Raw genomic sequence first — 14,082 nt, 5'->3', positions numbered from 1 at the left:
TAGGTAGAAAGGAAATGTGTGCCAGAGGCTAAAACAGCACACTCTCATCTGGGAAGTTGCAAAAGTTGGGACTTCTGGGTCCCCTATTTTTTGTTGTTGTTGTTGGTTCTGCTGCCACTGGTTTCTACAATTTCTTAATAAAGCTCTTTTTTTTGGTAGGTCATGGACTTTAACGGCTTGGGTGCAGTCCCTGTGCTCTTCAGCTCAATGCGAGCACTCTACCACTTGAGCTACTGAGCCACTTCCAGCTTTTTCTGAGTAATTTATTTATTTATTTATTTTTTTTTTTTTTTTTCGGTCGTGGGGCTTGAACTCTGGGCCTGGGCGCTGTCCCTCAGCTCTTCAGCTCAAGGCGAGCGCTCTACCACTTGAGCTACAGCGCCACTTCCGGTTTTCTGGTGGTTTATTGGAGATAGGAGTCTCACGGTCTCTCCTGCCCGGGCTGGCTTTGAACCACGATCCTCAGATCTCAGCCTCCTGAGTAGCTAGGATTACAGGCGTGAGCCACCAGCGCCCGGCTCTGAGTAATTTATTGAAGATAGAGTCTCATGGGCTGGGCACTGGTGGCTCACGCCTGTAATCCTAGCTAAGAGGCTGAGATATGAGGATTGTGGTTCAAAGCCAGTTCGGGCAGGAAAGTCCATGAAACTCTTTTTTTTTCTTTTTTTGGGGGTCCGGTCGTGGGGCCTGAACTCTGGGCCTGGACACTGTCCCTCGGCTCTTCAGCTCAAGGCTAGCGCTCTACCACTTGAGCCACAGCACCACTTCCGGCTTTTTTTCTTTTTTGCTTATGTGGTGCTGGGGAATCGAACCCAGGGCCTCATGCATGCAAGGCAAGCGCTCTACCACTGAGCCACCTTCCCAGCCCCTCCATGAAACTCTCATCTCCAATAAACCACCAGAAAACTGGGAAGTGGCGCTGTAGCTCAAGTGGTAGAGTGCTCGCCTTGAGCTGAAGAGCGCAGGGACAGCGCCCAAGCCCAGAGTTCAAGCCCCATGGCCGACCAAAAAAAAAAAAAAGTCTCATGGGGCTAGGAACGTGGCTTAGTGGTAGAGTGCTTGCCTAGCATGCATGAAGCCCTGAGTTCAATTCCTCAGTACCACATAAACAGAAAAAGCTGGAAGTTTCACAATGGCTCAAGTGGTAGAGTGTTAGCCTTGAGCAAAATAAGCTCAGGGACAGTGCTCAGGCCCCAAGTTCAAGCCCCAACAAAACAGTTTCACAGCTGGGCATTGGTAGCTCATGCCTGTAATCCTAGCTACTCAGGAGGCTGAGCTCTGAGGATCACGGTTCAAAGCCAGCCCAGCCAGAAAAGTCCTTGTGAGGCTCTAATCTCCAATTAACCACTAAAAAGCCAGAAGTGGCATTGTGGCTCCAATGGTAGAGCGCTAGCCTCAAGCACAAAGAGGCTCAGGGACAGCATCTAGGCCCTAAGTTCAAGCCAAAATAAAAAAGGGTCTCAAAGTGGTAGAGCTTCAGCTTTGATTGAAAAAGCACAGGTTCAGAATTTAGGCCTGAGTTCAAGTCCTATCACTGGCAAAAAGCAAAAACAAAACAACTGTGGATGGCTTCCTTTAGCATCAAATTGGACTGCAATTAGGAAGGCAGCGCTACCCAAATCCATACCTGAAGATTGGAGGGGCACAGGGTACATACAAAAATAGTTTTCAAACATTTTGAAGTGCTATACAACCCTTTTATCAAATGTGTTCTGACAAAGAAGCTTCCTATATGGCACATGAAATAAGGAGCTGTCATATTTATTCTAGTGACAAGGCTTTAATCTGGAGTGTTTTTCTTTATAACAGACATAAAGGACACAATAGGGTCTTTTGGTAAAAGTCTGGAAGAATGATGAAAACATTTATTTCTCTCACCCATGTCAAGAAAAAAAAAAGACATATATTACCCTAAATGTAGATTCATTTACTCAGTCAGTATACAATTTTTTTAAATTTTAAATTTTTTTTTTTTTTTTTTTTTGCCACTCCTGGGCTTCAACTCAGGGCCTGAGCACTGTCCCTAAGCTTCTTTTTTTTTTTTTTTTTTGTCGGTCGTGGGGCTTGAACTCTGGGCCTGGGCGCTGTCCCTCAGCTCTTCAGCTCAAGGCTAGCACTCTACCACATGAGCCACAGAGCCACTTCCAGTTTTCTGAGTGGTTTATTGGAAGTAATAGTCTCACAAACTTTCCTGCCCAGGCTGGCTTTGAACTGTGATCCTCAGATCTCAGTCTCCTGAGTAGCTAGGATTACAGGCATGAGCCACCAGTGCCCGGCTGGTGCTAAGTTTTGAACCTAGCACTTTGAGGGTACTAGGCATGTGCTCTACCATCAAACTATATACACCAGCCTATAATTCTAGTATTTACTGTTAGCACTGACTTGTACCTTAGCTTTTGGCCCTATACTCAGTGCTAGGCTCAGTGATTGGTTTAGGTTTTCTGTTTCAAATCATCATTGTTTTCCAATGATCCATTATTTCTCTGGAAGTCCACACTGTTAAAAAAGTTACAAATAGGGGCTGGGAAGGTGGCTCAGTGGTAGAGTGCTTGCCTTGCATGCATGAGGCCCTGGGTTCGATTCCTCAGCACCACATAAGCAGAAGAAGCCAGAAGTTAGTGCTGTGGGTCAAGTGGTAGAGTACTAGTCTTCAGCTGAAGAGCTGAGGGACAGTGCTCAGGACCAGAGTTCAGGCCCCATGACCAACAAAACAAACAAACAAAAAAAAAAAGAAAGAAAAGCTACCAATATACTTGCAAATGGTGTTTTAGTGCTGGTTTTACCTAAACACTGCACAGCCAAGAAAGTTAACAGGAGAAAACAAAAAAGACCAAATACTTGTGAGAAAAGGCCTGAGCAGAGTCTAACAAAACTGCAAAAATGAAAAAAAAAAATGACAGGAGCCAGGCACGGGTGGCTCACACCGGTAATGCTAGCTATTCAGGAGGATGAGAGCTGAGGATTTTTTTTTTTTTTTTTTTTTGGGGTCCAGTCGTGGGCCTGAACTCTGGGCCTGGGCATTGTCCCTTAGCTCTTTAGCTCAAGCGTTCTACCACTTGAGCCACAGTGCCACTTCCAACTTTTTTTTTTCTGCTTATGTGGTGCTTATGGCCTCATGCATGCAAGGCAAGCGCTCAACCACTGAACCACTTTCCCAGCCCGTGAGGATTGCAGTTTAAAGCCAGTCCTGGCAGTAAAGTCTGTGAGACTTTTTTTTCTTTTCTTAATTTCCAATTAACCACTAGAAAACCAGAAGTGGAATTGTGGCTCAAAGTGGTAAAGTGTTGGTCTTGAGCAAAAAGATCTCAGAGATGGTGTCTAGTCCCTGACTTCAAAACCCACAATGAACCAAAAAAAAAAAAAAAAAAGACAGGAATTTGTTTCTTCTACTTGGAGATTGGTCAGTTCAGAACAGGAATTCATATCCTTATGAGGAGATGCTCAGAGGCTGTCTCATCAGCCAGATTATTCTTCAGGGTGCAGCTTTCAGCAGGGTATGACTGCTTCACACTCCAGAAAGGAAAAGAATTAAAGTTTGAAGCCAGAATGAATGGCCACAATGCCTGAAGTTAGACTTTCATAAGTCACCTTCTGAAAACCTGCATCTTCAATCATCTCTTTAAACTCTTCCTAAAACACAAGGAAAGACAGAGCAAGGATTGCTTGGATTTCAGCTTTAGGACCTTTGTTACACACTATAGATGTTTTTGGTACCTGCGATGGAAACTTCCGGATGCTTTCCACAAGGTACTGATAGGACTTCCAGTCTCCTGCAATCACTTCTCCGAGGACAGGAATGACCTGGAAGCTGTAGAGATCATAAAGCCTACATAAACAAACAAACAAAAAAAAGGCAAAAGATTAAGATTAGAACATGTCCTGGGCTCATCCCCTGGCACTTCAAACAAAAAGGGAAAAAAATAAGCTGGGCACCGGTGGCTCACGCCTCAAATCCTAGTTACTCAGGAGGCTGGGATCTGAGGATTGCAGTTCAAAGCCTGCCCAGGCAGGAAAGTTTTTGAGACTATCTCTAATAAACCACCAGAAAACCAGAAGTGGCGCTGTGGCTCAAGCGGTAGAGGGCTAGCCTTGATCTGAAGAGCTGAGGAACAGTATCCAGGCCCAGAGTTCAAGTCCCATGACCAAAAAAAAAAAAGGACTATAAAGATAAAGCTGTGTTATTGGTGCTGACCTGGATACCAGGGGATTGTTCACTTGGCTAAACTCCAGACAGAGAAACCGCCCTCCTGGCTTCAAGACTCGATGGGCTTCCTGGAGTGCCTGTGAGAGACAAGGACAATGGGATGCACTCCTCAGCAGACCTCACCCAGTGCTACAAGGCAAGACAGATTGAATTTCTGTGTGCATTCTAACTGTTATTTCCCACAGCCCTCTTGTGTATTCTAGTTGGGAAGCTGAAACCGCAGAATAACCCTACATATTATATTGTAGTCTGCTGCTTATGACTTGATAAGTCAAATGCATACAGACTGATACAACTGCGTGAGAGGCAAGTTTAGAATTGTGAATTAAGATCTCAGTGGAGCCAGGCACTGGTGAGTCATGCCTATAATCCTAGGTACTCAGGAAGCTGAGATCTGAGGATCACGATTCAAAACCAGCCAGGTATCTCCAACCCCATGAGACTCTTATCTCCAATTAAGCACATTAAAAACTGGAAGTGGTACTATGGTTCAAGTGGTAAAGCACTAGCTTTGAGCACAAAGAGGCTCAGAGACAATTCTCAGGCCCTGAGTTCAAGCCTTGCAACCAATAAAACAAAATAAAAAACAAAAGCAAAACAGTGCACCTCCTCTCTATATAACATGCTTTTTGTGATACTGAGGTTTGAACTCAGGGCCTCATGCTTATCAGGCCCTGACAAGATGAGTCATGCTTCTATTCCTGTGATTTCAGTTCATTCATTCCTGACTAGGAAAACTAATAATTTAAAGAAAGAAGTTCCAACTCAAAGCAGCCACTCTACTGAAGTGCTGAACCCAGAACATCAGGTGAGCTGCATATGTAGCCATTCCTACCCGATCTATGTGTGTGACATTCCGGATCCCAAAGGCAATGGTGTAAATGTCAAATTTGTCATCATCAAAGGGCAACTCTTCAGCATCTCCTAGGATCCATGCAAGCCCTGGAAGACAAAATGATTTCTGCATCTGAATGTGGAAAGCTGTCTCCCTTGCACCCTGTGATTTATCACATGTGAGGAATTTACATTTTGTATTGCATTTGGATGTGTGTTTGTATTGAGTCAGAAGTGTGAGTAACCCAGCGTGAGTAGCTACACTCTGAGTGTGGCTAGAGCCTGAATAGCAGCACTCTTCTGGGACTGGATCCTCAAACCTGTGGAATATGATGCAAAGTCTGGATAGCACCAAGTAAATTGTCAGGTATCTACTTGGAGTGGAAGAACTGCACACCTGCCTTCACCATTGAATTCCTGGCTACTTTCCTCCAATGCTAAGATCTTAGAAGCTGAAATCTTTCTGCCATGGAGCTACATATCCTCAAGTAGCACCAGGTTAAGCTGCCTGGGTTTGAACACCACCTTCATCCCTTATTAGCTGTGTATTTTTTTATTTTATTTTACTTTATTTTTTTTGTGAGGGGGTGGTTGGCAAGGAATGGAACCAAAATCTATCTCAGGCATACGACACAATCATTCTGCCATTTGAGTCATGCCACCCAACTAAATCAATCTCTCTCCTTCTCTTGTTTTCTGTATCTCTCAGTCCTGTTAAAGAGTATAGGGGAAGGGGGTGGCTGGGAATGTGGCTTAGTGGTAAAGTGCTTGCTTAGCATGCATGAAGCCCTGGGTTCAATTCTTCAGTACCACATACACAGAAAAAGCCAGAAATGAGCTGTGGCTCAAGCGGTAGAGTGCTATCTTTGAGCAAAAGAAGCTCAGGAACAGTGTCCAGGCCCTGTGTGCAAGCCCCAGGAATGGCAGAAAAAAACTATATACAGAATTAGAGGCATGGCTCAGATGGTAGAGTGCCTGTCTAACAAGTAAGTTTGAGTTCAAACTCCAGTACTTAAATAAGTAAATAAATAAGAATATCAATGGCTCACACCTGTAATCTTTTTCTTTTTCTTTTTTTTCTTTTTTTTTTGCCAGTTCAGAATGGAATGCTACTGATCATCTTGGTATCTTTCTGCTCCATTCTTTATGGCAGAGCATGTTGGTCAGTAGGAGTAAGAAAGCATGGTGCCTTTGTTTAAAAATGCTAGTGACTGTCTGCCTTCTGCTTAGTGTTGATGGTTAACAAAGGAGTCCTTCATCTTGGGACCAAGTGGGCTGCAAATGTCTAGGCAGCTGCTCCTGGGGGCAGGAAGAGGAGGAAGGATTGGACTAAAACAACCACAGCTACTGTGGTGATGTTTGGGGGGGTGGGGTGGGGGAAGGTTGATGTGGACCCTGGGGACTTTCTTTGTGGTAATCCTCTGCTCTCTCTATAGCTTCCTGCAGTACCTGGCCTGCTGAAAGAGGGGGCAGAGCAGCAGCCCTGAAAATCTGGGTCAACAGGGCACAGCATCCAGGATCATTAATAAACTTGAACAAATAGGGGGCAGCCAAAGGTAACATTTCCATTTCCATGCTAGAGCAGAAATCATCCTTTTTTTTTGAGCATGCAGTGGGCTCCCAGAAGTAGGAAGGCAGTTCCTTACTTTCCTGCTGCTGGTACCTGACAAAATAGGGAAATCTGAGGAGCAGAGAACAGGTACTATGGCTGGGAGCTGGTGGCTCATGCCTGTAATCTTAGCTACTCAGGAGGCTGCGATCTGAGGATCATAGATCTGGGTTCCAGCCCAGGGAGGAAAATCCAGGAGATTAACCACCAGAAAACCAAAAGTGGTGCTGTGGCTCAAAGTGGTAGAGTGGTAGCCTTACACAAAAAAGCTCAGGGACAGCGCTCAGGCCTGGTGTTCAAGCCCCACAACAGACAAAAAACAAAAACAAAAACAAAAACACATGCACTGTGTCAGTTGGGTTCTCTGACATACTGATGAGGAGGAAATGTTGTAAAAGTTTTGTTTTGGATTTTGTGTAGTAGTAAGGGCAATAGTTGATTAGGAGAAAGCCTGGCTGTTAGGAGTCCTGCTTAGGTTGAGTGTCATGACTCATGCCCGCAATCCCAGCATTCCAGAGGATAAGGGAGGGGGATGGCAGGCTCAAGGCCAGCATGGACTACATAGTCACACAGGACTCTTAACCAAAACAAAACAAAGTGAAAAAAAAGAATGGTGCTCAGTGCTGTATATGGGAGCTGCCAAGAATGAGCTTGGCTTTGCAAGAAATCTGGAGCAGAGGCCAAAGAGCTAACAGAGGCTATTAGCTAAGTACATTGCTGTAGCTGAAGTTCTGTTCTTACAAGAGATGTGAGCAGAATAGTTGTGTTCCAAATAAATTAAACCTGCCTTGTACTGGTAGGGGAATAGGTTATCCTAGAGCTGTTGGAAACTAAAACTGCTTTTCTTTTTGACGGAGTCTTGTCTTTTCTTTTTTTTTTTTTTGGTACTGGGGATCGAACCCAGGACGTTGCACTTGCTAGGCAAGCGCTTTGCCACTGAGCTACATCCCAGCCCTTTTTGACGGAGTCTTAACTGACCTTGGGCTCAAAATCCCTCCTGCCTCTGCCGCCCAAGTACTGAGATTACACCCAGCAAATTTCTATTTCAAGGTATAAGATTTGAGATCCAAACGCTGCCTCTAGTTTAGGATCTGCTACTAAATAGTGGTGTGACTTAAGTAAGATCCTGTTTGGGCTTTGGTTATCTCCTCTGTCACATGGGGCTGTTCATCCAGTCCAACAAACAGGTAGGTGAGCCCTAAAAAACAATGCCAGTATCATTTGTGCTCAGTCACCCAAATGATCTTCAACTCTCTCCTTTTTTTTTTTTTTTTTTTTGTTGTTTTTTTTTGGGTCCGGTCGTGGGGCCTGAACTCTGGGCCTGGGCGCTGTCCCTCAGCTCTTCAGCTCAAGGCTAGCACTCTACCACTTGAGCCATAGCACCACTTCCGGATTTTTTCTTTTTGCTTATGTGGTGGCTGAGGAATCGAACCCAGGGCCTCAGGCATGCAAGGCAAGCACTCTACCACTGAGCCACCTTCCCAGCCCCTTCAACTCTCTCCTAACTGTAAGTTTCTGAAATTTGGAGCATAAGGATTTCAACATTTGATGTGACCTCCTCCAGCTTATTTTATAAACATACAAGTATTTCCCTGGTGTCTGCTTTCCTAGGACTCACCAGTTTTGTAGCCCTGGTCTAAGGCTTTCCTCTTTCCAACCTTCAGCATCTCTCTGTTGATGTCACAAACCATGACGTGGGAACCACCCAAAGAATCCTCTTCATTTTGGTACTTTTTGGCAATTTCTTCCCAGGATAAATTTTGCTGAGCCCTTAATTGCCTCTTCTGCTTTCTCTGATGTTGTGCCTGAACATAATTAAGGAACCGGAATGCAATGTCACCTGTGGGAAGCCAAACAGGAAGAAAGATACAAACCAAAAGCAAAAATCCAGGCTGGGAATGTGGCTTACTAGGGTGCCTGCCTTGCATTCCCTGGGATCAATTTTCAATACCACATAAACAAAATAAAATATTTATTGTTGTTGTTGTTATTATTATTATTGCCAGTTGTGGAGCCTGAACTCTGGGCCTGGGTGCTGTCCCTCAGCTTAAGGCTAGTGATCTTGAGCCACAGCGCCACTTCCAGTTTTCTAGTGGTTTATTGGAGATTAAGAGTCACAGAGTTTCCTGTGTGGGCTGGCTTTGAACTGTGATCCTTCAGATCTCAGCCTCCTGAGTAGCTAGGATTACAGACACGAGCCACTGGTGCCCAGCCACCTCAGCCTTCCTTTTGCTGAGATGATAGGTATAACCACCACACCTGGCTTAAAACAGTTTTTTGGTTGGCCCTGGGGCTTAAACTCATAGCCTGCACACTATCCCTAAGCTTCTTTTATTCAAGGTTAGCACTCTACCTAAAGCCACAGTGCCACTTTTGGCTTTTTCTGCTTATAGGATACTGAGGAGTGGAATCTAGGGCTTCAGGCATACTAGGCAAGCACTCTACCACTAAGCCACATTCCCAGCCCATGTCCCTGAGCTTTTTGTGCTCTACTGCTTTGAGCCATAGCTCTACTTCCTAAAAGTTTTTTTTTTTTATTTTTATGAAAGTACGTAAGTGCTGGGTGCCAGTGGCTAACATCTGTAATCTTAGCTACTCAGCTACTGAGATCGAGAGGATTACAGTGTGCAAGGGCACAAAAATCCTTGAGGATTCATCTCCAAAATAAACAACAAAAACAGGGCTGGAAGGTGCAAGTCAACTGAAAGGGCTAGGCTCTGAGTCCAAACTTCATTTATTTATTTTTTTATTTTTATTTTTTTGGGGGGTCCGGTTGTGGGGCCTGAACTCTGGGCCTGGGTGCTGTCCCTCAGCTCTTCAGCTCAAGGTTAGCGCTCTACCACTTGAGCCACAGCGCCACTTCCGGCTTTTTTCTTTTTGCTTATGTGGTGCTGAGGAATCGAACCCAGGGCCTCAGGCTTGCAAGGCAAGTGCTCTACCACTGAGCAACCTTCCCAGCCCCTGAATCCAAACTTCAGTACCACAAAATTGTTATATAACACGTTTATTATACAGAGCCCTAAGCTACCATTTCTAGTGGTGGAAATGGTACTATGATTCACCCCAGTACCAACAGAAAAAGGCATGGGGGATGAAGCTCCAGTGGGAGAGTGCTTGCCTAGCAAAAGTGAAAAACATAAAGAGGTCATTTAAATGATGAAAGATCACTGGCGTAAAAAGTTGGTCTTCTGGGTTTTTGTTTGTTGTTGTCGTTGATTTTTTTGTTAGTATTGGGGTTTGAACTCAGTGTATATGCTTCCTACATAAGCACTCTATCCACTCTATTACAAAGACCAGCCTGGTCTTTGTAAATATTAGAGAAGTGAAAAGCATAAAACTGATATGTGTCCCAAGGCCCTTGGAATACTAGGCTCTGCCTCTTGAGCCACACCCCAAATCCACAAAGTTACTTACTTTATTGTGCCAGAGCTAGGACTTGACCTCAAGGCCTTGGCTTTTTCCACTCAAGAATGTTCCTCTACCACAAGTCACACCTCCACTCTGGCTGTTTGGTAGTCAATTGTAGTGAAAAGTCTCATGGACTTTTCTGCCCAAGCTGGCATCAATCCTGGGTCTCAGACTTTTGAGTAGCTAGGAATACAGGAATCACCAAAGGTGCCCCCCTGCCGCTTTTTTGGTGTGAGTCCTGGGGCTTGAACTTAGGATCTGGGTGCTGACTCTAAGCTTTTTTGCTCAAGGCTAATGCCTTGAGCTAACTTGAGCTACAGCTCCATTTCCAGCTTTTTTTGGGGGGGAAAGGGGATGGTTTATTGCAGATAAGAGTCTCCTGGAGGGCTGGGAAGGTGGCTCAGTGGTAGAGTGCTTGCTTTGTATACATGAGGCCCTGGGTTTGATTCCTCAGTACCACATAAGCAGAAAAAGCTGGAAGTGGCGCTGTGGCTCAAGTGGTAGAGCGCTAGCCTTGAGCTGAAGAGCTGAGAGACAGTGCCCAGGCTCAGAGTTCAAGCCCCACAACTGACCAAAAAAAAAAAAGTCTCCTGGACTTTATTGCTTGGGCTGCCTTCAAACCATGATCCTTAGCTCTCCACCTTAACTCTCAGCCTTCTGAGTAGCTAGGATTACATATATGAGCCACTGGTGCCCAGCACAAAGCTGCTTTTGATTGATATTTTCTATACCTTTCTCTGAAGTATACTGATTTTCAAATGATCTACTAATGGAATATGAACTATCACATTCCAATAAGAGTAATTTCTGTAGAAGATGCTCAACGATACCCAAGGACCCAAAACTTGACATACCTGTGCCTCCAGCCACATCGAGCAGTTGGGTCCCAGGTAGTGGGTGCATCCTCCAGAGCAACAAATCCTTCCAAATGCGATGGATACCAATACTCATCATATCATTCATCACATCATACTTCTTGGCAACACTTTCAAACACCTGATAGACTGACAGAGGATACATACGATAAATACACAATTGTTACTGGTAGGATTTACATGGAAAAATCCTAAAGAGAAAAGAGAAAGTCTTTCCCATCAGAAAACTGCTTCTCTTTGCAAGGTAAAGGAGAAACTATGCCATGATGCCCTCATATCTAAATCTATATATTAACATTATTGGTTTTTGTCCTAGACCAGACTCAAACTCAGTATCTGATGCTTTTGCTCATTGGCTTGTACTCTATCTGTTAGGTTTTTAAAAAGAGGTAGCTGAGTAAGAACAGCACTACACACGTGGTATTCAGGTAAGGGGTAGGTTTATTCATCGTTCTGGCTGGCACCAGGCCATGTTGGCCCACGTGGCTGGGAAAGAGAGAGAGCTAGGAAAGAGAAGACAGCTAGAAAAAGAGCTAGAAAAGAGAGAAAAGAGCTAGAAAAGAGAGAAAAGAGCTAGAAAAGAGAGCATTTGGGAAAGGTGGGAAAGAGGAGAGAGCTAGAAAAGAGAAGGGAGCTGGGAAAGAGAAGGAAAGAGCTGAAAAAGAGCTAGAAAAGAGCAGAGAATGGCTTTTTGGTTTTTGCTTTTGGTCATTCTTACTCTAGAGATGACTGGTTTAAAATCAACGGAAAATGTACTGTTTTCTTAATAAACTTTTCTGTCGCTTTCACTACCTTTCTTGATTTGCCTGAGTTCTGTCATTGAACATCAAGGTCCAAAGTAGATAGATGTGCTGACTCTATGTAACATTTTTTGGCACCATGACTCAGAGATTCAGATCCTTTTTTATGGGCAACTTGGATCCAATCCATGTGTTTCTGTAGGAGGTAAGAACTGTTCTTCCTGCTGTGTCAGGAAGCTTTATTCTGCAACCTCTTTTCTACTATTTGGACTCTCGCTGTTTTCTTTTTGTCAGTCATGGGGCTTGAACTCAGGGCCTGGGCACTGTCCCTGAGCTCTTTCACCCAAGGCTAGCGTTCTACCACTTTGAGCCACAGTGCCACTTCCATCTGGCTGCTTCCTTTACTTTTCTTGCCCTCCTCCATTCAAAACAATTTTTGGGGGGGTGGCAGTCAAGGGGCTTGAACTCAGGGTGTGGGTGCTGTTCCTGATTCTTTTTCTCTACCACTTGAGCCACTGCATCACTTCTAGCTTTTTCTAAGTAGTTTATTAGAGATAGTCTCATGGACTTTCCTGCCCAGGATGGCTTTGAAACATGATCTTCAGATGTTAGCCTCCTGAGTAACTAGAATGACAGGCATGAGCCACAGCACCTGGCCTCCAAACATATTTTTTGTTTGCTTTTTACTGGTCTTGGGGCTTGAACTCAGGGGATGGGCACTGTCCTTGAGCCTCTCTGTGCTCAAGGCTAGTGCTCTACCACTTAAGCCATAGCACCACTACCAGCTTTTTCTGTTTATGTGGTGCTGAGGAATCGAACCCAGGGCTTTATGCATGGTAGGAAAGCACTCTACTGCTAAGCCACATTCCCAGCCCCCCAAAACAAATTTTTGTCATTGTATTTAATATGAATAAATTTAGGACCTTGAACATACTAAGCCTATATTTTGCTTAGGCTCGGTAAGTTTTATTTTTTATTTATTTTTTATTTTTTTATTTTTTATATTTTTGGGTCCATTTGTGGGGCCTGAACTCTGGGCCTGGGCGCTGTCCCTCAGCTCTTCAGCTCAAGGCTAGCACTCTACCACTTGAGCCACAGCATCACTTCCGGCTTTTTTCTTTTTGCTTTATGTGGTGCTGAGGAATTGAACCCAGGGCCTCATGCATGCAAGGCTAGCACTCTACCACTGAGCCACCTTCCCAGCCCAGGCTCGGTAAGTTTTAAAGGTCATGGATTAAGATCATTTTGCATGATTTTAACTTGTGTGTTATTTTTACCGTTCTGTCTCACTGTGTAAAGCTAAGTCTTGCCTGTACTTCAATCTTGGTTGCCAAGTTAGATTGAATATTTAACTTATCACTGTCTTCTCTCCTTGTCACTGTGTAAAATGTTGAGTATACATTGTAAAGAACAATACAGTTATTATTCCTATTATTATGGTTGGCAGTATGTATTGGAGTTTGAACTCCAGCTTTTCCACTTGCTAGGCAGGAGCTAGCACTTGAGCCCTGCCCCAGTCCTTTCATCACTGTTAATGAATACTGGTAAAAGCACATGCTTTGGGAACAACTCAAATGGATTTAAATCCCAGTTCTGCCACTTATTAGCAGAATTTTGGGTAAGCCACTCCTATCATTGTTTCATGGCTACTTCATCCATAAAATCAGGCTAATCATTTCTACCTTCACAGAACTGTAATTGTTTGCTTTTTAAATCAGAATTGACTTAAAGTGCTTTGTATTTAAAAAAAAATTTAAAGCCAAGCGTCAGTGTTTTGTGTCTGTAATCCTAGCTACTCAGGAGGCTGAGATCTGAGGATTGCAATTGGAAGCCAGCATGGACAAGAAAGCTCATGAGACTCTTATTTCCAACTAGCCACCAAAAGGCTGGAAGGGGAGCTGTGGCTCAAGTAGTAGTGAGCTAGCCTTGAGCAAAAGAACTCAGGGACCTGAGTTCAAGACCCAGGACTGGCACACACAAAGAAAATTTAAACTTGGAAGTCCTTGGAAATCAGGACGTCCCAGACACCGGACCTGGAGCTCACAGGTGGTCACACCGGTCCAGGACTGACAGGTCTCCCTCGGCCCGCCCTCTCACCCCGGTCACCTTTGCCCCCTTTCTCCTCCTCCGACACCGTCTCAAACCCGAAGTGCGTTTCCGTTGCTTGCTTCTCTTGGGACAAGAGCCGCGCACCCAGCAGGCCCCGAGGCCAAAAGCCCGGAAGACCCGGGAACCCACATCCCCGCGCCGTCCGCGACCACCCACAGCCGCCGGACAGCCGCAGAACGCAGCTCACGGACGCTGCCATCTTGGCAGTCCCACGGCCCGACGGGAGAGGAGTCGATGACGTCACCATGCGACGACGCCTGCTGATTGGAGGAGCCACGGTTAGTCCCCGCCTCCTGGTAGTGA

At 44.8% G+C, this 14,082-nt stretch overlaps 1 protein-coding gene across 1 annotated transcript; it reads right to left on the bottom strand.

Moving 5' to 3' along the window:
* Window positions 1-2,750: 2,750 nt before the first annotated feature.
* Window positions 2,751-13,990, bottom strand: LOC138808463 (2-methoxy-6-polyprenyl-1,4-benzoquinol methylase, mitochondrial). The gene is made up of 7 exons (XM_069994719.1): window positions 13,777-13,990; window positions 10,910-11,059; window positions 8,266-8,487; window positions 5,040-5,146; window positions 4,193-4,281; window positions 3,715-3,826; window positions 2,751-3,630 (listed from the first exon to the last, which is right to left on the bottom strand). The coding sequence occupies exons 1-7, from the start codon at window positions 13,976-13,978 to the stop codon at window positions 3,529-3,531; spliced, it is 984 nt and encodes a 327-aa protein (XP_069850820.1). The 5' UTR covers window positions 13,979-13,990; the 3' UTR covers window positions 2,751-3,528.
* Between the last annotated feature and the right edge of the window lie 92 nt (window positions 13,991-14,082).

The sequence above is a fragment of the Dipodomys merriami genome, unplaced genomic scaffold (genome assembly GCF_024711535.1).
Source record: "Dipodomys merriami isolate MVZ:Mamm:240054 unplaced genomic scaffold, mDipMer1.0.p SCAF_45, whole genome shotgun sequence".
NCBI lineage: Eukaryota > Metazoa > Chordata > Mammalia > Rodentia > Heteromyidae > Dipodomys > Dipodomys merriami.
Note: the sequence above shows the minus strand (reverse complement) of the source record. Positions and strands in the feature narration are given on the sequence as shown.

Coding starts and splice junctions, on each gene's coding strand:
- LOC138808463 (XM_069994719.1), bottom strand. CDS start 13,978: ATGGCAGCGTCCGTGAGCTGCGTTCTGCGGCTGTCCGGCGGCTGTGGG. Junction 5,147..8,265: donor AGACCAGGGCTACAAAACTG/GTGAGTCCTAGG, acceptor TTTGTCTTCCAG/GGCTTGCATGGATCCTAGGA. Junction 3,827..4,192: donor AACAATCCCCTGGTATCCAG/GTCAGCACCAAT, acceptor TTGTTTATGTAG/GCTTTATGATCTCTACAGCT.